General features: G+C 47.2%; 2 protein-coding genes and 1 non-coding gene across 4 annotated transcripts; all 3 read left to right on the plus strand.

Moving 5' to 3' along the window:
• The first annotated feature begins 411 nt into the window (after positions 1-411).
• Positions 412-3,471, plus strand: LOC115902596 (protein PET117 homolog, mitochondrial). The gene is made up of 2 exons (XM_030946227.1): positions 412-558; positions 3,286-3,471. The coding sequence occupies exons 1-2, from the start codon at positions 463-465 to the stop codon at positions 3,433-3,435; spliced, it is 246 nt and encodes an 81-aa protein (XP_030802087.1). The 5' UTR covers positions 412-462; the 3' UTR covers positions 3,436-3,471.
• A 202-nt stretch (positions 3,472-3,673) lies between these two features.
• On the plus strand, positions 3,674-21,931 carry KAT14 (lysine acetyltransferase 14). Of its 2 annotated transcripts, none has more exons than XM_030946225.1 (10): positions 3,674-3,952; positions 5,655-5,773; positions 8,284-8,405; positions 10,065-10,246; positions 10,770-11,189; positions 12,514-13,085; positions 13,587-13,723; positions 14,234-14,409; positions 17,508-17,698; positions 20,178-21,931. In XM_030946225.1, the coding sequence occupies exons 1-10, from the start codon at positions 3,697-3,699 to the stop codon at positions 20,349-20,351; spliced, it is 2,349 nt and encodes a 782-aa protein (XP_030802085.1). In that variant the 5' UTR covers positions 3,674-3,696; the 3' UTR covers positions 20,352-21,931. The 2 variants fall into 2 exon arrangements, with proteins under 2 accessions (XP_030802085.1, XP_030802086.1); XM_030946226.1 differs by having other exon boundaries at positions 10,773-11,189.
• LOC115902854 lies at positions 17,191-17,347 on the plus strand. Its single transcript, XR_004060648.1, has one exon. It is a non-coding gene; the product is annotated as a U1 spliceosomal RNA (small nuclear RNA).
• Positions 21,932-22,176: the final 245 nt, after the last annotated feature.

The raw sequence follows: 22,176 nt of genomic DNA on the forward strand, positions 1-22,176 counted from the left end.
GAGGACAGCGCAGGACTGGTGGTCTTCACTCGACAAAACCAGAAATGTTCTTGCACGCACAAGAAAATTCCATTTTTTCGTGTTGGCCGCCAGGAACCTCCAGGGAGCAGCCCCTGGAGACGCGGGCACAGCTGGTCACCCAATCAATCCCCAGCGGCGCTGAGGGAACAAAGGCCCATTTTTTGGGGTTTCTGGCCGGCAGAGTGCGAGTTTAGCACCCATGGCAGGGTTTCTGGCCGGCAGGGTGCGAGTTTAGCACCCATGGTAGAATTTCTGCCCGGTCCCGCAGCGGCATCTCCGGGAGCCGCTCTCGCCGCCCCGCCCCGCATCGGCGCTCGGCTGCTCGGGCCTGGCTCTCTGCGCTCGGCGCTCGGCAGGGGCGGGGCGCGCCGCCTCACGCTCTCCCGCTCCCCCGGCCGCCCGGCGCTTCCCCCGCCGCGGCCCCGCGCCGCCCCGCCGGCCATGTCGCGGGGCTCCCGCCTGGCGCTGGCCGTGTCCGCGCTGCTCTCCGCCGCCATCGTGGCGGCCGTGCACATCCAGCAGCGCCGGGAGCTGGAGGTGAGTGCGCGCCGCGGGCCGCGGGGGGGAAGAGGCGAGCGGGGCCCTGCGCCGGCCCTCAGTGCGGCCCCGCCCCTCGGCCGGGCAGGCCACGCCCCCTGCGCTCAGACCACGCCCTCTCACCTGGCGGCCCGGCAGGCCCCGCCCCCACCTGCGGGCTCAGCGCTGAGCCACGCCCACTGCGAAAAGCCACGCCCACCGCCAAGCCCCGCCCCGTGCGCGCACCTGAGCCCACGTGTCCCTGCTCCATCCCTCCATCCATCCTTCCTCCGTTCCTCCATCCTTCCTCCCATCCCTCCATCCCTCCCCGCAGCTCCGTGCCCTGCCCACGCCTGAGCTGTGCCCCAGCTTGTGTGAAGCTGTGCTGTGTGGGCAGTGAGTGTGCTGGTTTGGACCCTGCTGATGAGCTCAGGGTTATGTGAGGGCACACAGCTGATCCTTCTCCACTTACATTCAAAAAAAATAAATCTACAAAATGCACACAGAAACAGCCTGTGTTAAATGGCACTGAGGCAGTCACAAGTTACAGAACATCAGAGTTCAGCTTCCCAATCCATAGCTCAGCTGGCTGTTGCTTGGACTTTATGCTGCATTCTGTAATTAGAGGATTATATTTTGTTCCCTTGAAGGGATTGTGTTTGTCAGTGCTTGAGAGGGAGGGAATTTGGAAGATGAGGCTGGTCTGGGTAAGGAAGGAGGCAGGTTTGTGTGAGCAGGAGTTGGAGAACACTCTGAAGGGCACAGGCAGGAGCAAGGAGAGGATGGCTGGGATCTGGAGTGGCAGCCAGCAATGGCTCTGCACTTCCAGAGCTGATGGATGTGCTGGGTGGATCACCTAGCATATTTTGGGTAGATCACATCACATTTTTGTAGCTGGCTGCTCTCTGATTCAGTGTGCCTGCCTTGAGGCACTGAGGATCTGGCAGGAATAGCTGCTAAATGCTCCTAAACCGAGCTGCAGCTGCAATTAATGCAGCTGTACTTTGAACATGTGCAGAATAAACATCACCCTTGGGTGCTTCATGGGACACCTAAACCTCGTGGAACTTTTTGACCTAAATCCCACTATAGGCTAATACCTGTTCAGAAGGTCCAAGGCTCAAAGCTTATGTTTTGTAAATTAAAGCTGAGATTTGCTTTTTATAATTCTTCATGGCCAAGTCAAGCAGTAGTGGCTTCATGTTCAACAGATCCAGTTATTTAGATAACATAATGGAAATAAATAATGTGGATATTTTACAGTCCTGATGTAGAGATTATTTCAAGTTTATTCTTATGCAGATTAATAAAGGTTTGACTTTTATAAATTGATGTGCCAGGCCCAGAGTGCTTTGGGCTTGCACATGCTTTTCATGCCTGCAGAAGACAAGGAGGGCCAACTTCCAAGAACAGAGGAAGATGAGAAGATTAAATTTTTTATTTCAAGTCTTTGTCTCAAATTCTAAAGGTGTCTTTTGCAAAATGTGCATTTTCAAAGTAAATACATCCACCATCTGAAAGATTGCAGTGTTTTGTGGAGGAAAAAGGATTTACATTCTTGGTGCAGTTGATCAGTTAGCTTGTATCTCCTCAAATCTTCATTGTTATTAACTTATAGTAACATAATAATAAGTTTATGAACTTTGTGTTCAGTTTCAAATTACTGATATGTAGTAATCAGTGATTACTGTAATTTGTAGCCTGAGTTCAGTTGATGGAAGCTGGTGAGAAGGAGCTGGTTTTATTAGATTAATTTCTGGAGAGTTTTGATTATTGGCAGACACACGTGGCTGTGCATTTTCTTAACAAGATAAAATTATTTCTTAAACGAAACCTTTCTGTTTTGATCTTGACAGGAGAAATGATTTGAAGCGTGCAGTCATTGGCATGCTAGGTGAGGAATTAAACCCTGTGATAACTTGTTGAATAATAGTCACAGACATCCTCTCAAGTGACTTCAGGGTCAGCTTTCAAATAAATTATTTGCAGGTGCATTTTGGCATCGTTCAGATGGGTCAAAAAATTATTGATCTTTCACCTAATTATTAAAGTATCAGTGTGAGTAAAAATGTCCAGGTAAGAGAGAGAGAAGCAGCTGGGAATTTCTTAGGGCTTTTTCCACCCATTGAGGGGTGGCAGCCGAGATTGAAAGCTGCTGGTGTTGTTGTTGCACGTGATGTATTTATTTATTTATGTGTTATATATTTACATGATTTAGAATGAACATTTTAGGTAGAGGGGATATTTGTGAAGCAAGTGCTTTGCTTTTTCAAGAGTTTGCCATAAGCAGGCTGTGGGTATTTTTTTAAGGTTAAGACACGAGCAGAAAAAGCAAAATGAAGACACATGCCAATTTTTCTTAAAATAGTTTCGAATTTGTCACAAAATTGCCTCTGAGCAGAGGAGTTTTGAGGAGCTTATTCTGATTTGGTAAAGATTTAGGTCAGAGATGACAGGGATTTTTTAGATCACTTCCATCCTGCGTGGCTTGGGAATTACAGGCTCCGAGCATTTATTTGCTCAATAACTTTGTCACTTAGTAAACCCAACCATCTGAAGTGAGTGCAAATAAAGCACTTTTTGGTGTAGTGGTTCTGGATATTGGTGGAGTGATTCTGGATATCCTGAAGATTCCAGCCACGGTGGGTTGCTGTGGGAAGAGCCTTGCGGGAGGGGTGGAGCCCGGGTAGGGTTGGTCCCAGTCTGCGTCCCCCGGGCTTTGATAAACCCTGTCCTTTGTTTTTTCAGAGGCTGCGAAGTGGCGTGGTCAGAGATCTTGAGCGTCAGAATCAGAAAAAGGAGAACGTTCGCCTGTTGGAAGAGCAGATTGCTCTGACAAAGCGGCTCATTGAAGAGAGAGACAAGGCGCTAATGGAAAAACGTTCCCAGCAGCCCTAGGCACTGGCCTGGCTCCTTAGAGGTTTGATTAAAGACGTTTGAAGGTCGTTTGCATCTCGCTCCTTGCAGGTGTTGTAACAAACAGAGGTAATCTGTGAAAGACTGCTTATTTTGTATAAATTATAATCCAGCCTCTGCAGCTTTAGGGCAGGAACACAAACCCCATTTCGTCTGTGATTGGTACTCGCACTGTGGGGGCTTGGCTGTGCCACGTCTGAGGCTGGGGAAGAACAGCTCCTTGAGGGACAGGCTCCTTCTAGGATGGCCAACAACGTTCACATGGGTGGGCTGCTCAGCCGCCACGACGATGAAGCCACCAGGACCTCCACCTCCGAGGGCCTGGAGGAGGGCGAGGTGGAAGGGGAGACTCTCCTGATCGTGGAGTCCGAGGACCAGGCTTCCGTGGATTTATCGCACGACCAGAGCGGGGACTCCCTGAACAGCGACGAGGGGGAAACGTCCTGGATGGAGGAGATGTCCTATTACTGTGAGAAGTGCCAGAAGTGGATCCCAGCAAGTAAGACTGTGTTGTGCTGGCCGTGGTGGTGTTTGCGAGGTGTTTGTGCTGTCCTGCGTTCCTGTTTCACACCTTGGTGGGCTGCTCCCCGTCCTGCCTCGGTGGGTGATGCCTGCTGGCTGGGGCTGTGTTAGACGCTGCAGTCCCAGAGCTGGTGCTTTCCCGAGGAAGTCAAACTGTGTTCTTCAATCACCAGAGAACATCAAAGTTCAGAAATGTGCCCACACTCACAATTCTTGCAGCTGTTTAAGGGCTTGGGCCAAGCGACCCGGCCTCTCGGCTCACTCAGATAATGACCCTTGCTGTAAAGCTCAGGGGAGGAAAAGGACTTTGTGTGTTACTTTCTTTCCCTCCCTGTTGATTTGTCACATCTGTGGAGCATATGGCTTAATCTCAACCTTAATGTTTTCCCAATAATGTGAATTTAAATTCACTTAGAAACATGCCCAGCCTTCAGCAGCCAGCTCTGGGGGGTGTTAGGAGCAAGCTGCAGACTTTGGTGCCTCTCCTCTGGCACTTGACATAAGATATATGCTGTTAGCAGTGTAACAGACAGCTTTACATTCTAAATTCTGGATCATCTGGTCTATTATTACATCTAAGAGCCAGATATTGCTAAACACCTTGACTTTGGTTTTGGTGCTTTTTTTTTTGTTTGTTTGTTTGATTTGATTTGGGGGTTTTGTGGGGTCTGTTTATTTATTTGTGGTTAGAAATAAGGAACTTTTTAGGTGGCACCTGCCTTGCAGATATGTCAGAGCTGCCCTTTTTGCCTTCTTAGGATTTGCCAAAATTTACAGTGTAAAACTCTCCTCTCAAGACGTGTTAGTGAATGTTTAGGTGTTGATGTAATGTAACCAGCATCAAACTATTTAATTACTGCACAGTAAAGGGAAATATTAAATTGAAATGTATTAATAAAAAAAATGAAGCAGAGTTAAAGGTAGCATGAACTATCTCACGTGGAGCACTTGATTTAACACTCTCACTTGCTTTAACACTCAACTTGTTTTATTTTACAAACATGCTCCTCTCTGCAGTTGCTGTGGAACAAATCCAAGGAGCAGAAAAGGCCAGTTGCAAAGCAACGGTAGCCACATACAAATGTGCAGAGTAAACGAGCTGCCAAAGGGAGATACTGTGCTCTTTCCTAATCATTCAGTTCTAGGGAGTTCACATGTCTCATGTGAAAATGGCCAACGTGCTCAGGCAAATAATCACTTTTTTACATTGAATTGCCACTTAGAAATTCTCTTAATTTACCAGATGTGAGGGGTTTTCCCCCAATCAGATGCAGTTGCAACCTGAAGTCTGTAATTCAGTATGGAAGCAGGGTATCCATATGTTAAAAATTATAAAATTATTCAGTAAAAGAGATTACATCCTTGTAGAGAAACATCTTTTGAGTGTGACTTTCCAGAAACACTCTAGTCTTAACATTGTTTCCCTGTCCTCCGGTGTAATTTTTCAATTGTTCATGTTTGTGTAAATTAACTCCTGGTGAGTTTAGAAGCCCTGATTTCCTTTTCCTCTGCTGTAGAAACATGGAATTAAAACCTGTAACTTTGGGTACATGGGGGTTTACAGGTGGTTCTGTCATTTTTGTTCGGACAAGCCTGATTTTGGAAGAAATCCAAATTTTCTTTGCAGCACTTTTTCCTACAACAGAGCAAAAAGATTGATTTCGACCTTTTCATTTTAGGTCAACTGAGAGAACAGCTCAGCTACCTCAAAGGAGATAACTTTTTCAGATTTACTTGCTCTGATTGCTCAGAAGATGGGAAGGAGCAATTTGAACGCCTGAGATTAACATGGCAACAAGTAAGTGAAATGTTTGTGCCATCAGAACAACCGTGGGACTTTCTGAAATTGGTTGTTGTGTACATGCTACCTGGAAAAGGAGGATCAGGTATTGGTAACAAAGGAGCATTTGCATGAACTGCAGAAATTAATTAGCTGAGGATTGCCTGCACATGAGAACTTCGGCATTTGGCAGGGAAATTGAAAGATAATCATACAAACCACATTCCTTTTCTTTTTTTTTTTTGTTCCTTCCCCTTATGTTGCTCATGAGTTCATGGCTTCAAGCAGGTTTGGAAAAGCAAAATAAATGCAATTTGGCTTCTAGGCATGAACAGTGTTTTGTGTCTAAGAAAATGTAAAACTGGTGAGGTGGCAACATAGAAACAGAAAGCTTGCCAGCTCCCTGGGTACAAAGCTCCAACCTGGATGCCTGTGCACTTGCTGGAATTCACTGTTCCAATCATTTGCACACCTGAGCAATCAAAATAACATCTGTTTGCATTCTTTGGGCCTGTCATGGTGTGCTGTCTCATAGAATATCACAGAATCAGCTAGGATGGAAAAGACCTTTGAGATCATGAAATCCACCCCGTGACCTAACACCACCTTGTCAACCAGACCATGGCACTGAGTGCAACATTCAGGGTTTCCTTAAACACCTCCAGGGATGGTGACTCCACCAGCTCCCTGGACAGCCCATCTCAATGCCCAGTCACTCTTTTTGTGAAGAAATTCTTCCTGATATCCAGCCTGAACAGATCATCTGGGGACCTGCCCCTCCTGAGTCCATGCTGTAGGTGCCAAGTGATGGCACTCAGGATGATCTGTTCCATAACCTTGCCAGGCACTGAGGTCAGGCTGGCAGATCTGGAGCTCCCTGGATCCTCCTTCCAGCCCTTCTTAGGGATGGCTGCCACCCTGGCCAACCTCCAGCCATCAGGTACCCTCTTGGTGAGCCAGGATTGATGCTAAATGATGGAGAGCAGCTTGGTGAGCTCTTCTGCCAGCTCCCTCAGCACTTAGGATGGATCCCATCTGGTCCATAGACTTGTGAGCCTCTAAGAGGCTCAGCAGGTCACCAGCTGCTTCCTCCTGAATAACAGGATTATTATTCTGCTCCCTGTCCCCTTCTTCCAGCTCAAGAGGCCACTTGTCCTGAGGACAAGCTGTCAGACTGTTGAAAATATCAGCCTTGTTGGCTTTTCCTTGATTCTTACCCATAGGCACTCAGCCTTATTGTCATGTAAGATAATTTGGGACACTGATTGTAACTCCTGCACTGCTTTCTTGTGGTACCAGTGCAGGGGAGAAGGTTGGTTTAGGCAGGGGTCTGTGCTGGCAGACTGGCAGAGTTTCACCAGGTTCCAGACTGGGAAAGCAAAGGCTGTTGGCATTGCCCAGGTCTCTTCAGAGTGCCATGGGGAAGGGGCAGACAAAATGAAAATGGGTGAGGAGGAAAGCTGTGACCACCTCCATGGGCTTCCAGCAGCCAGAGCTGCTGCTGCTTCTGGGTAAGTGGAATTGAGAGAAATGGTCAAACTAACTTACCTGAAGCAGGAAGAATGGGGACAGTGATTTCTGATTTTTTTTCAGTGTGTGGCCTCAACAGATCCATATCTTTAGTCAGTTGAAAAGAGAATTATTTTTGACATCCTGAGACGTTGTTCCATGTGATTTAAAACCCACAAAATCCTAGTTATCAAACTGAGAGGGGTTGTGAGGTAGAAATATGGTGAAGGAGACATTAAAGCTGTCCATGTTTACTCATTTTGACATCTTTAACAATGCATCCCAGAAAGCCAAGGTCCACTGTCAGGAGACCCATCTCCCTAGGAAAAGCAGATTTCAGGCTCCTCTGAGGGTGAAATGCAAGTTGTGTTTGGAAGTAGTGCCAAACCAAGGCTGTGTCATTGCTGAAAGATGATCCCAGCCTAGCTGATTTTAGTTCTGTTCTAATAAATTAATTGAAATCAATTAAGTAAATGTAATTAACAGTTGGTCACCCAGGATTTACTTGAAGGAGGTAAGATGTTTTTTCAAAGCTGCCCTTTAGTTTGGGTATGTAACAGGTCTGAGTGAATTTGGTTGTGAAGTGTGTGCAAGACCATTGTCACAGTGTTTCTGATGTATTGGATAGCAGGATTACTTGTGACTTTTTTTTTTTTATTTATTTGAAAGACTGTTTCCCTACCTCCACATTACATGCAGACCCCAGCTGTACTGGAATTCATTTATACAATTAATTTATGCACAATTCTTGTGCCTCAGCACAAACCTGCATAACTAGGCAGCTTGTTATTCCCCTGGGATGGAGAAATCTCTGGAAGAATGTGCATCTAACAATAGGAAGACAAGAACAGGCAGCACAAAACCAGGAAGAAGATGGATTGCAGAAGTTGCCTATGAAATGTTGCAAAAATAAGATATTTATGAGGGAGCAAAGATCTGTGTGTGTGTGGCAGCTGTGGGGGTCTGTTCAGCAGAAAAAGCAGAAGGGATTCACTGGTGTCCAACACTTTTTGTTCCAGGTTGTCATGTTGGCAATGTACAACTTGTCTCTGGAAGGAACAGGCCGTCAGGGGTACTTCAGATGGAAAGAAGACATTTGTGCTTTTATTGAGAAACACTGGACTTTCTTATTAGGGAACAGGTAAAGACATGATGTTTTCCTGAGGGTCTGGTTGGTGGGCCAAAGGAATTAAAGCTTGTTATACAGATGGACAAGAATCCTGGTTAATTTGGTGACATCTCTGTTGAGCCTTAAAAGTGATAAAAAGGGAGGATTTAATATTGAAAATCTGAATGCAGGCATGGGGGTACACTTGAGAAAGAATCAGCATTTCTTACTGGGGAAAAACAACCCCAGGAGTGTCACAGGAAAGCAATACAAATGCATGTATTTTGGATTATTTCTTATCTTCCTTTAGGCACCGTATGAACCTGCAAAGAATTGAGTTTTTCTAAACAGTTACAATGGCTGGGCTGATCCTGGTATTGACAAGCTTTAGGGACAGAAATGTGATCCAGCAAAGTTCCTTGTCTATGAAGCTTGCAAAGGACCAAATTCTTCAGAAGAGCTGAGCCTCACCTTTTAGATTGTTTCAGATCTTAATGAAATGGCTCTTATATAGTAGGTGTTAAACAACTGAAACGTTTTTCACACTGTCAAGAGTAGGAGCCTCTCTGGTAGAGGGCAGCCTTCATTTTCCAGGTGAACAGCACATTTCTTCTGAGTGTGCTGAGGCTGTCAAACCCAAGCCTCACTGTTAATGTGTGCTGTGGAGGCGGGGAAGGAACTGAGCAATCCTTGGAAGTTGTAGATTTGATTGGCTTCCCAGCTTCTTTCCTTCCCCAGGGAAATCCCTGGGGGATCTCTGTTGCAAGATCTGGCCTTTCTTCCTAACCAGATTTGGTCTTTGGATTTGCTTTCAGTGCTTGTCTGTGCCTGCTTGCTCTGTTCTCAGAAATGTTAGCATTTTCATCTCTGGAAGCCACAGGGACCCTGACAGGAGGGCAGCTGGTGGCCCATTGTCCCTCATTCAGGGAACCAATGCCTCCCAGAGTTTGCTGCTGCCTTTTGAGACTTGTCCTGGGAACTGGGCGCTCCTTGCTGTGATTAAAATTCAGAGAGTGATTCCTGGCCTCAGACACAGCCTTCCCGCTTGCCTGGACAAGCCACTGAAGGAACAGAGACAACTGAATCGTGTGTGCAGCAGTACAAACTGTGCAAAGATCTTCCTTGGCATATTGAAGTGCAGCTTATCCAGATTTACTGTAACACTCCAGACTCTGAGCTGCAGCAGCTGGGTTTGATCCCCCACCTTTGAGGTTCAGTACCTCAAAATGTGTAAGGGCAGCACCTGGGCAGCAGCGAACACCAACTCAGCCAAGCCTTGGCAAGGACAGAAGTTTCTGCATGAAGGCAAGAAGAAATCCTGAGATTCTGGGCAACTGAGGTTAAACTCTGCTCCATGAACCTGGCTCTCCAGAGTCCAAGGGAGTACCTCGGTTATTGGCTACAAGGGCAATTCTTCAGTTTTTCTCCTCAGCTGTTCCCTAAGTGACGTCTTAGTTAGCCCTGTCCCCAGTTCCTAAAGGAACAAAAAATGCTCAGGTGCTCAGTAAGAGTGCACTGCCCAGCAGAGGGAAAGGCTTAAGTGCAGCTCCCTGCCTCCAAAGAGCCAAATAAATGCTTCAGGAGTAGTTCAGTGATTGTGTGTCAGTGCCTCTGGCAGAAACACTCTGTCCAGGATGGAAGCACAGCTGGTGAGTGGAGACCTAACCCTTGTTTTCCTCTCTCCCACCACAGGAAAAAGACCTCAACATGGTGGAGCACAGTTGCTGGCTGTCTCTCTGTGGGGAGCCCCTTGTTTTTCCGCTCGGGGGCACAGGAATTTGGAGAACCGGGATGGTGGAAGCTGGTTCATAACAAACCCCCAACACTGAAACCTGAAGGAGAGAAGCTGTCAGCATCTGCACTGAAGGCAAAAGGTAACTCTGTCCCCAGTAGTGTGTAGATTCCTTGCTGGGCCAGAGCTGGGAGACGTGAGAAAAGTTCAGTTAAAACCAGTTTGTGTGAATGGACAGCTCCTTAGTTTTGTTCTGCTGTAATGGCTGACTGAAGAGAACTATGGTGCATATACTGTAGTGTGAGAAGCCTGTTATATTTTATTACCCTTTTCCATTGTGCTGACTTACAAGGTTTGAGGCTTGTGCAGAGTGGTTTTCGTTGGGTTATTTTAGCTGAAATCCACAATTTTCCCACTTCTCTTTACCCTGGGAAATGTCTTTTATCTTTTGTCACTAGATGCAAATTCTCCTCTATGTGGAGGAACAAAATTTGGGCTTTAACAAGGCTTTAGTCATACACTGGCTTAATGCTACATGTCCCAGAGTGAATTTCTTGGTCACTTTGAAAACCCCATCTTTTAAGCTCTGTAGTCAGTGTGATTTTGACTGCACAATGTGAATCCAGTGACTGCAGGAGCTCAGAATAAGCAAACTCCTTCTGCAGCAGCTTCCAAGCCCCCGCTGGATCCCATCATTACCGTGGAAGGCCTTCGGAAGCGCGTGAGCCGCAATCCCGTGGAGTCAGCCATGGAGCTGAAGGAGAAGAGGTCCCGCACTCAGGAAGCCAAGGACATTCGGAGAGCCCAGAAGGAGGCGGCCGGCTTCCTGGACCGCAGCACCTCCTCCACTCCCGTCAAGTTCAGCAGCCGCTGCCGCCGGCCCGACATCGTCCTGGAGAAGGGCGAGGTCATCGACTTCTCCTCGCTGAGCTCGTCCGACCGCACGCCTCTGACGAGCCCCTCGCCGTCCCCGTCCCTGGACTTCTCTGCTCCCGGCACGCCCGCCTCGCACTCGGCCACTCCCAGCCTGCTCTCGGAAGCAGATCTCATCCCCGACGTCATGCCACCACAGGCGCTCTTCCATGGTAAGAGCCGCCATGGGTTTCCTGCGGTGATGAACTGTGTGCGGTTTTCTAGGAGTATATTGTAAAAAAGAAGCTCCCAATGAGGTGCAGGATCCTTTCAGGTTGAGATGGAAAGTAACTGGCAGTATTCTGTTGTCTTAGTTGAGAGTGAGAATTGACTGGTTGTCTGTTGCAGCCTGGATAGCTGCTAGCATATTCCAGTTGTGGTGTTACGTTTTAGTTAAGTGGTTTGCTGTGTCTCACCCCTTGAAAATGTACAGTTTATTCCAAGCCTGTGATCCTCCCTTGAAGTATCATGTATCTGTAATCCCAATGGCCCAAGTCTTATTCTGTGCCCACTTTGAATCTCCTGTTAAGCTGTGCAAGGGAGATGAGAAGCCTCTTAGCCCTTCGCTCTCTCTTGGCCCCTTTTCCCCCTAGGTTTTCCCTCTCTCCCTCCCCCTTCCCCTTCCCCCCTTTTCCCTCAGAAACCATGCTGCTCCTGGGGTGGGACCCCCAATAAACCCTCATCTAATTAGCACCCTCAGAAGCTGTGGGGAATCTCCTTGCCTGCCTGCTGCTACTGGCAAACATACAGCTCAGGGAGCCCCCCCACAACGAACTGCATCAGTTTTCCATAGTTTTATCACCAGCTTCTAAGGCCAGAGGAAACCCCCATTGTTGTTTTCTGAGACATCCTGAATAAACAGTGGGTAGACTTCACACAGCAACTGCTGGACCACTCAGCGTAAGAATTTCACTGCAACACAGATAACACTGTTATGTAGCAAGTCTAGTTTTGTCTCAAATGTTTTTCATTGGAGAAATTTTATTCCCATGGTAATATCCCAGTATTTTATAAGTTTGATTGTGCTGATTAATGGATGCTAAATTTCAGTGAGATTGCAGGACAGTGATGCAGGCTGAATTCTCTTAGTTCCTTAAGGAGCCAGTCTTCTGGGTGACAGGAAGAATAGTTGAGGGTATGCTAGCTGAAGATACAGCTCAGCAGCTTGACTTTTTGATTTCCCAACCTTTGGGATGTTTCAGCAGCTTAATTTTCCTCAAACAACATGTGCTTGCAGTTCAAGAGGGGCACTGTTTCCAGATGCCAAACTACAAGACAATTTAGGAGCAGGATTGATTCTGTGTCTTGAAATTGGACTCTTTTCAGCATCTCCCATCCAAAATCAGGAGATCTGGCAGTACACAGAAAATGAAATGTGTTGGTAAACCCACATTATTGTTCCTTAGCAGGAAAATGCTGTGATAACCATTTTGAAGTGGGATTTTGATGTTTAAATTATTTTTTCTTTCCCCTGGATTATTTTGATCTGTTCCACAGATGATGAGGAAATGGAAGGAGATGGAGTCATAGACCCAGGAATAGAGTATGTGCCCCCACCCAGTGGGACAGCTGGTGCTGGCACCATGATAGCAAGCAGGAAAAAAGTGAAGACAGCCGAGCAGATCAAGCAAGAGGTGGAGAGTGAAGAAGAAAAAACAGAACGTATGGAAGGTGACAGTGAAGATCCTGAAGAGTCAAACACACCCTTGCAGGTGAGAGGACGAGACAAGGGGAAGTCACAGCTGGAGAAGGATGCTAAACCCAGAGTTCCCAAGCACACCTCAGTTAGCATCTATGAGGAGAAGCTGCTGCTGAAGAGACTGGAAGCCTGTCCCAATGCTTTGAGCATGACCCCCGAGGCCCGGAGGCTGAGGCGCAAGCTGCTGGTCAGGCAGGCCAAGAGGGAGAGAGGGCTCCCACTCTTTGACCTGGACCAGGTTGTGAATGCTGCACTGCTCCTGGTTGATGGGATTTATGGAGCCAAAGAAGGTGCTGTCTCCAGGTCCCCAGTAGGGCAAGCAACATACAGAACTACTAGCCAGGACTTCAGGATCTTGGACAGATACCAGGTGGGTGTTCCCAAATCTAAGTTAGCTTTTGGCACTGGTTATTTTAAAGCTTTTGCTGCAGCCAGCAGTGTCACATTGAGGTTATCTAACACCTAAAGTGAAAAGGATCATGTGAACAAGACTAGTTTTGGCTTGGGGCTGTGTCCCCACCAATGCTCTCCTAAATCCCTTTCTTCTTGGGACATGCTGGTTCAGCACTGCTATCTGTCAGTGTCAGCACCACAAATGTCACTGTGTTTGTACTCCAGCCCTGCCCAAATGCTGGTGCTGGAGGCCTGGAAGTACCCAGACAGGTGGGTGCTCTTTCATGTGTGTAGGAGGGAGATGACCTGCAGCACTTCTAGGTTTGGGCACCAAATTTGGGAGTGCCCAGCAGAGTCCACAGGTGGCACCACTGTTGTCCAGTCCACCCTGTCACACTGAGAGGCCCTAACTCTCCCTCCATATGTTCAATCTCTGCCTGACCTCCCTGCAATTGTTGTGCATTTTGTGTGCATGCAGACGATGCTGCCCGCCACGAAGGGATACCGCCAGCAGACAAGCAAGTTCCTGTACCGCCTGGTAGGCTCGGAGGAGCTGCTGGCAGACCACAGTATTGTCAGCCCTTACACCTCCCGTGTCCTTAAGCCTTACATCAGGTACAGAGGCTCTGAGCTTGCTCTTGGCTTGTGCACCGCCAGCCCACGGAGAGGACACCTTTCTTGGGCAGTGCTCCTCACTCCTCCTCAAAGTACAACCCAGTGCACCATGGTAACCCTGGAGGGATAGTGTTGGATTTAGCTGAGTAGTGAAATGGATTGCATTGGGAAGGGGACTCTCCAAGAGGGGGCAAGGGCAGAGAGAGCATTGCTGTAGCCATTTAAAGCAAGTTGCACCTGCTCTTGGGTCAGAGCTGCAATTTCCTTGCTCATGCTGTAAGGAAAGACTGGCTGGACATGCTGTGGGTCTGGAAAGTGTCTTGGCCTCTAGGACAAGGGTGTTTTGGCTGAGCGTGGGGCTGCTTCCCCAGCATGTGAATAGAAGACTGTTCTTTATTTCCCTAAAGTTGGGCATGTCAGAATATATTTCATGGGCACTACCCATTTAGCTGCAGTGCAAGTTCTTGTTGCTCACTTGCTTTTTGTGTTTCCTTTTCACGTTCCTGGCAGGCGTGATTATGAGACAAAGCCTCCAAAACTCAGGCTGCTGGCAGAAATCCGGGCAAATCCACACAGGAATGATCTCAACTGGAAGGCTGAGCCAGAAGCACCCATTGATTACTGCTACGTTCGCCCTAATCACATCCCCACTATAAACTCCATGTGCCACGAATTCTTCTGGCCTGGTAAGATTCCTCCAGTGCTTGGCTTTCCAAGAAAGAAGTGGTATTGTTCAGAAAAAAAAATGTTCTTGGGCCAGATTTTATTTCAGTTGGTGTCTGGCTGGTTCTTAGAAACCCATTATCTGATGTTACAGGAATGTATTTGGGGTGGAGGCGTGGGTTTGGTGTCTTTGTCTCTTGAGATTGTATAAAACTGGGCAATTAGGCCCTAATTAGCACAGCACTTACAAAAATAGGTGCTAATAGGAGTAGTAGGTAGGTTTGTAGTTAACTAAGCTTAAGCATCCAGTGAAATGTTTTGCAAGAATCAGGGGTTGAAATAAACAGTTTTATACCAGAGATTACCGGTCATTAACTCTGTGAGAAAGTTTCTTCCTAGCAGCCATAAGCTGCATATTTCAGAGTGAAAGTTGGGAGGTCGTAGGAGGAGTGGCTGAGGTCACTCGGTCTGTTCAGCCTGGAGAGGAGGAGACTGAGGGGAGATCTCATCGTGGGCTGCAGCTCCCTCGGGAGGGGAAGCAGAGGGGCAGGCACCAATCTCTTCTCTGTGATGACAGGGCCCAATAGAACGGCTCTGAAGGTGTGTTAGGGCAGGCGTAGGTTGGGGGTGAGGAAAAGGTTCTTCCCCCAGAGGGTGGTTGGGCACTGGAACAGCCTTCCCAGGGCAGTGGTCACAGCTCCAAGCCTGCCCCCGAGGAGTCTGGACAACACTCTCAGGCCCATGGTGTGATCCTTGCAGTGGTCCTGTGCAGGGCCAGGAACTGGACTGGATGATCCTTGAGGGTCCCTTCCAATTCAGCTTATTCTGTGATTCAGTGAATTGCTTTTACAACTGTAGGGTCTGCTGTGATGTCCTTTATTTCTTCAAGCCTCAGTATTTACAAGGCATGGGAAAGGTTAGGTTTGTATTTTTCTGTGTCCTTTCTGGAACTGCAGGTTCTTTGGGGACAATGGCCACCCTTTCTGGGGGTGGTTACGAGGCTGCACTCTTTAGTTCTTCTGAAATAATAACAGGGATGTTCATCTGCTGCATGCATCAGCTTCTGATCAGCAAACAACGCAGCAGACTAATTTAGAAAAGACCAGTGCAAACAGTACACACCTTTATTCCAGGTAACTGCTGGCGTTGTGTTTTGGTTTGCTGATGGTGATTCAGCAGGGCTGTAGTTCAGCAGTGCCCATGTGCCCCAGTCAGGATGGGAGCTCTTTTTGCTTCTCATTATGCAAATTGCACAGTGTCGGGGGAAACAGCCTGGCACACCTTTCCTTTCACGAGCTGTGTGAGAGCTTGTGAGAGACACTTGCAATCCCAGCAGCGGCTGAACCACTTTGTCATAGTCTCTCCTCTCCTGATAATGCATTTGAAGTTCTGGCCAAGTTGGGTTGCACCTTCATTAAGTTCTTCAGGACTCACCCTGTTTTATTTAACATAAGGAGCCATGGGTGTGTTCCACCCAACTGTGAACTGTTCATCATTGAATCAGAAAGCTGACACCCCCGTCAGTCTCCAAACAGGAATCCAAATCTTTTCCATGGTGAAAACATTCTGATGCTGGGATATGATTGTTGCACCTTGGTTCTGTTTAGCAGGAGAGGGAGGTGAGGAAGTGATAAGGATGTAAAGCCTGGGTGCAGAGGGTTTAGCTGGTATAGCTTGGGGGTGGGAGGCAGAGATATGCAACTGGGTGAGCATCATTAAGCCATCACTTAGTTCTTCTGTGCCTCCAAATCCTCCCTTTCAGGGCTGTTCTTGCCTCTCCCTAGGCAGAGCTAGGTTTCCAGGTAGAGAGGTTTCCAGGTAGAGAGGTTCCCAGGTGTTGTCTCAGTGCCGTGGTGCCCTAACGGGAAACCTCTCCCTAGCGGGGAGTGTCTCCAGTGGTGAACCATCCTGAGCTAAGCATCTCCTACAGGAAAAACTGCACCCCTGCAGAGACACCAGCGCCTGGGGCAGTGAGTGTTCTGTCCAGACACGCTGCCACGCACTCCACAGGCAGGGCAGCCTTGCCTTAATTAACACAGCTCCCTATTGCCAATCGATCCCTCCCACGTCTCGCTCCACCCAGCTTACTCTGGAGCAAGAAAATAACTCGCCCACTTCTCTGTGCCTGGTGCCTTCTGAAGTCTTGCCTCTCATCAGGAGTGATTACTGGAAAACATACTCTGCTGTTTTGTTACCCTGTGTTCCAAATACATTGCAATTGCCAATTTGAGGCTGAAGCAAATGTTTCTGGCACATCTCCTCTATGTCTTGCATCTCATTTAGGGTCTGTCCACACAAATTATCAAGCAATCAGTCTTGAGTGCCTCGAGCTGCACTGCTTGGTGCTGACAGGCTGTGTGGATGCTCTAGGACTGCAGCAGCAGGGTGATTAGGCAAGGTAACAAACTCCCAGTCTGTTTTTGAGTCCAGCCTCTGACTCACAGAAGCACCACTGCCTGAGAGGCTACTTCATCCCCAGATTAGAGAATTTGCATGCTAAAAGCAAGTGTTTTGATAGCGTTGGAAGCTGTGGTCAGGCTCACAGTGTGGCTCCACAACCAGCTGAGTGTGCACAAGAGACAGCAGTAAGAGCTGCAAGGGGGAGGAAAAAGACAGAAACCACAGCAGGCAATGCTACCAAAGCTGAAGCCCAGTTTCATGTATGCTGCTTCTGAAGAGAGTTAAGTTTCAGTTTCATCCCTGAGTCATTTGAAAGGAAATCAGCTTTGTTAGTATTTCCATGCAAGCTCCCCTGCTAGGCAGATACTGTTTTGTCTGTTTTGCTGTATCATCTTTTCCCTTGCATACTCACCTGGCAGGGGAGGCACCAGGATCAGGTTTTCCCAAGGCAGGGTTCATCCCCTGCACTCTGGATGTCCTGACCCCTGGGATTTCCCAAAATGTGGGAAATTTGGCTGCATAATTTGTAGTAACAGAGGACTGCTCTAGCAGGGACCTTGGACTAGTCTATGATGCTGTGGTCTTTTGCTATCACAAATTTGAAATAAAGGTAAAAAGAAGGGATTGAGTGTTTCTAAAAAGCCTTGAACTCCTGGATTTGAGCCACACTTTTATTTTGGTTTCCAGTGCTTCCAACTGCTGTTTCTCTCTTTCTCCCTAGGAATCGATTTGTCAGAGTGCCTGCAGTATCCAGACTTCAGTGTTGTTGTCCTTTACAAGAAAGTTATCATTGCCTTTGGCTTTATGGTGCCAGATGTGAAGTACAACGAGGCTTACATCTCTTTTCTCTTGGTGCACCCCGAGTGGAGAAGAGCTGGGATTGCAACCTTCATGATTTACCATCTTATCCAGGTAATGAAATGAAATCATCCCGTGAATCTGCCAAAGAACCAGCTCTCATTTCTTCCTTGTGTGCCCACATGCAGATTTTAGAGAGTGAGATATTGGAGAACCCTTTTTGTGAGAGTTTATGGGAGGGAATAGCTCCTGCTTTGGAAGTCAAAATGTGTTTAGGAAAACAGCCATCCTGGTCATGTCCTCAGAATTAGAGGGATGCTGCACACTTTAGCTGTCTTGGGGTTAGCTCTGTGTTCTTCAGTGGTCAGTAGTTTGTGTAGAAGGGATACTGTAAATGGGGGTTTAAGGAGTAAATGAGGTAAGAGTGGGCAGGGTCAGTTAGAATTACTGCAGCTTTCTTGACTACACCTTGAGGTCAATTCCATGCATTAAATCACTCATCCTGATCTCTATCACTCACCTTGCACTTTTATCCTCTGGTTCAAATAGAGCTGAGTTCATGATGAAGTGTTTGCAACCTCATTGTTTAAACTGGCTTGCACTGGGCCTTGTTCCACAGGGGTACTTGGGAAAATTAATCTCAGCTAACTAAATGGATGATACTAAAGGAGTTAAACTTCATTAAATCTCTGAATGAATACTGTTATTCAAGTGGCCTTAATTCCACTGACTTTCTTGAATTAAATTGCAGGAAAAGCAGCTTAATTGTGAGTAAAGATGAGTAAGATACATGTTCTTTACAGAGCCCAACTCCATAGTTTTACCACTCCCTGAGCACTCCTGGCAGAGCTGCTGATGGGAAACGTTGTAGTCAAGATGAGTTTCACTAACAAAAACTCACAGTTGGAAACTATTTTATGCTCTTTCTTTCTTGGCTAAAGCAAAGTAGGGAGTGCTGGCAGAGCCTTGGAGAAAGTGATCCCTGCTTTGGAAAAGCACTTTGTGCTCCTGGGCTGCCTGAGGGTAACTCTGCTACCTGCACAGCTCTCTGCAGTGCTGGCACAGGCCTCTCATCAATATTCTTTAAACTCAGCCCTTGCATCTCCCAAGCAGCTCTATGTCAAGTGTTGAAGGAAATTGCCCTTAGCTCAGTGTGTTGATGTGAGATGTCAACACCCAGTGGGAACAGGAGCCAAGGTTTGCAGGGATCCAGCAGGTGGACAGACTCAGAGACTTCCCTCTCCAGCAGTGGGATGCTGGAGTTGGCAAGTCAGCCACAGAAAATCCTCACACCTTTCTGTAGGATGTATCACATCAATTAACGTAATCCTGCTTGCATGAAATTCCCTGTTGAGAAAAGCCAAGCAGATTTGAGAGATTTGAGTCTGATTAGGCACGCTAGCAATGAGAGATCAGCACTGTACGTGTGGCTCACATGAGGTTTGTTTTGCCATTGCTGACTTTCTGACAGAAGGGGTTTAGTCCTGTGGAACAATGGTGGTTGTGACCTTCTGTTCCTCAGTCTCCAGGTTGTAGGTGCTGCTCTGCAGCCTCCTTGGGCTTGGGGTCTCCTCTCTGTAGCTTGAGACACTTGGATGCTCTGCTTGGATTAAGAGTAGGTCACTGACTTTGGGATCAGTGTGCTGAGTTTGGGGCTGAATTCTTGGGAACAGCATAACTTAACAGGAAAATAGTTTGATGCAAATAGCCGTGGCTGGTTTTGGTGTCAAAATTTATCCTCTCATGCATCTGTCCAAGAGGAACGAACTGGATTTTCTTAATGATCTCATTCAAATTTTCTTTTCCCCAAAACAGCTTCCAATTATTTCTTTTTTTCCTTCCCTCCTTAAATTCCTGAGACTTTTCTCCTTGAATATACTATCTTGGAGATTTCCTAGAGGGTATTACTGTTCCCACTTTAGAGTTACCATACACTCAATATACATGGAATGCTATTAAATCACTCGATGAAAGCAGAAAATAAATTATTTCAGCATCTTAATCAGAGTGTTGCTGGTGAGAATAATTTAGGATCTTCAAGGTAACTTCAGCCATGCTATTATTTGCTGTCTGAACTGAATTTCCTGCCTTCTCAGGAGGTGAGTGCTGTGCCCTGAAGGATGGGAGAGGAGCTGGGTGGGATAGGCAGGCATTCCAGCATGACAGCACAGAGGTGCTCAGGCAGTCCCAGAGAGCTCAGCTCTGTTTGCTGACGGGGAGGAGTGCAGAGCCTGATCCTCTGGCATGTTTTGTCTTTTCTTCAGGCCATTGTATTTGAGATCAGGGCTGTACACCAAGATTATTTTTAATTAACAATTACTTTAGTAATTTACAATGGGCATATGACAAATTATAATCCCAGACCTTTCATTGTCAGAGAATCCACATTTCCCAGAAACAAAGGCTCGGAGGAGCAGCAGCAGCCCTCCCTTTGCTGTTGCTATGTGTGGTAACTCTTGTGACTTTTCTCACATTTCCTCAGTACCTTGGATCCCTGAGCTGATGAGTCTGCTCACCTCCGCATTCCCCCAGAGGCTGTCTCGTTCTCTTGCAGTGATATCTCCTTTTTGTTCCTCTCCCCCTCCCTTGGCAGACCTGCATGGGCAAGGACGTCACCCTTCACGTCTCTGCAAGCAACCCTGCTATGCTGCTCTACCAGAAGTTTGGATTTAAGACCGAGGAGTACATTTTGGATTTTTATGACAAGTATTACCCCTTGGACAGCAAGGAGTGCAAGCACGCCTTCTTCCTCAGGCTGCGGCGCTGAGCTGCGGGAGAGCTCTGGGGAAAAGCCCAATCCATCCAAAAAACTCCCCCAGCTTTTGGTGGAGAATGTTGGCTGCCACAGGAGAGCTGCAACACGCTGGTGTGTTTATCCCTAGGACTTTGGATGTCAGCAGTGAGATGTTGTGTGTGGAAAAATGCAATCCAAAAGGATTGATTCCTGTGCTCCAAGGGGAGAGGCCTGGAAATGCCAACTAGGGTACACTGAAACCACTGGAGAATTGAATTATTTATGGGGAATTTTCCAGCCACTGTTACTTTGAAGAGCCTCATTAGCAAACAAAAATACCAAACAAAAAAGTGTTTCTCATTTCAGAGGGGCCCCATGGATTTCAAGTTTTGAAACCTGTCCAAAAAATGTTGCAGGTTTTTTGTCTCTGTTTTTGTTTATTAGCAAAAAATGAACACCTAAATTTAAACCATTCAGTGTTTCTGTGGTTTGATTGCTTTGTTAGGAACTGTCTTGAGTCTGTGAAGGGAAATAAGGTATTGGTGCCTGTAGCTGGATGTTAACGTTAGGAAAGTTCTGCACATGCCAGAACTGTAGTCTGGAACCATGTTTCAGGACTACTGAAGAGCGTGTGGATTCCTGTTATCCCAAGTGGAAGGCTCAGAGGAGACACCTTTGTTTTGCTCCTTCCCTTGCCCTCCTTGCCCCGTGCTCAGTGTGGTTCTCGTAGTGCGCAGTGTTTTGTGTTCAGGAACGGTGTCAGGTGCGTTTGTGTCTAGGCAAGGTAGGGCACCGCTGCTGCCAGATCAGCTCTTTGGAATCCTTCCACCTCTCTGTGGTTGTGGGCCTGCAGATCAGCCCTTTGGGCACACCTCTAGCCACAGAGCAGCCTCACAGGCTCCAGCACCCACCTCCTCCTGGAAGAAGCCCAGAGCAAAAGTCAGCGGGGATGTTTGAAATGCTGATTTGTAGAAGCAGTCTGCTCGAAGCTTGGAGGGAGGAGGAGAGGGCAGAGGTGGCCCAGATCTAGTTCTTGGAAGCACCTAGGCTCACCTAGCAAAGAATAAATAGAAATAGCCAATTTAAAAATACAACCCCAAATGCTTCCTCTGGTAGTGGCTCTTGTCCTTTTCCACAATGTAGCAGCTTCTCTCTCTGCCTGACTTTCAGTGCAGATGGACAGGAAGCTGCACAGACCAAAGGTCAGGCTGGGCATTTTAACTATGGATCACATCCATTGGGATGGTCCTACATCAAGCCCACAGAGAGCTACACACCAAATGTGACTTCTCTGTCCTTAATCTGCTGTGTGTACCTGCTGGCTACCTAACTATAGCAGTAATTGCCTTAGTGGAGTCTTCATTTTGGTAACAGAAGAGAAAGGGACACAAAGTATGTTTTTGTGTAGCCAGTGTCCATCACCAACACAAAACCAGTGGTAGTGGAAAGGAAAACCAGCCCAGCCAAGGGTTATGTGCCCAAACATCCATGCACATTTCTGCCTGTTTCATGACTGTGAAAATTTTCAATGTTCTTATTATGAGTTAGCTGGACTTCAAAAGAAAAGAAATATATGTCTTTATGAATGGAATTAAAGCCCTTCCCTTGGAAAAGCTTGTCTGTAGTCATACTGTTTGTTAAGGTGTCTCTCCATCATCTTATTTCATTGGAATCTAGCAAACTCCAGTATGGCCATAAGAGGATGTGCGTGGGCAGCTGAGCAAGGCAAGAAACTCATTTCCCTACGGGTGCCCCCAGAGAAGACACACACAGGCAGGCCTTAGCACAGAATTATGAAATACAGAGTAGTCTAAAGAAGATGAAGGCGACCATGAAGATCTTGAGGACCATCTTGCTC

This window comes from Camarhynchus parvulus, chromosome 3 (genome assembly GCF_901933205.1).
Source record: "Camarhynchus parvulus chromosome 3, STF_HiC, whole genome shotgun sequence".
Lineage (NCBI taxonomy): Eukaryota > Metazoa > Chordata > Aves > Passeriformes > Thraupidae > Camarhynchus > Camarhynchus parvulus.

Excerpts from the sequence above, each read along its gene's own strand:
- KAT14 (XM_030946225.1), top strand. The coding sequence starts at position 3,697 with ATGGCCAACAACGTTCACATGGGTGGGCTGCTCAGCCGCCACGACGAT. Across the intron at positions 10,247-10,769 it reads ATCTGCACTGAAGGCAAAAG|CAGCTTCCAAGCCCCCGCTG; the intron begins GTAACTCTGTCC and ends CTCCTTCTGCAG. Across the intron at positions 14,410-17,507 it reads CCACGAATTCTTCTGGCCTG|GAATCGATTTGTCAGAGTGC; the intron begins GTAAGATTCCTC and ends CTTTCTCCCTAG.
- LOC115902596 (XM_030946227.1), top strand. The coding sequence starts at position 463 with ATGTCGCGGGGCTCCCGCCTGGCGCTGGCCGTGTCCGCGCTGCTCTCC. Across the intron at positions 559-3,285 it reads AGCAGCGCCGGGAGCTGGAG|AGGCTGCGAAGTGGCGTGGT; the intron begins GTGAGTGCGCGC and ends TTGTTTTTTCAG.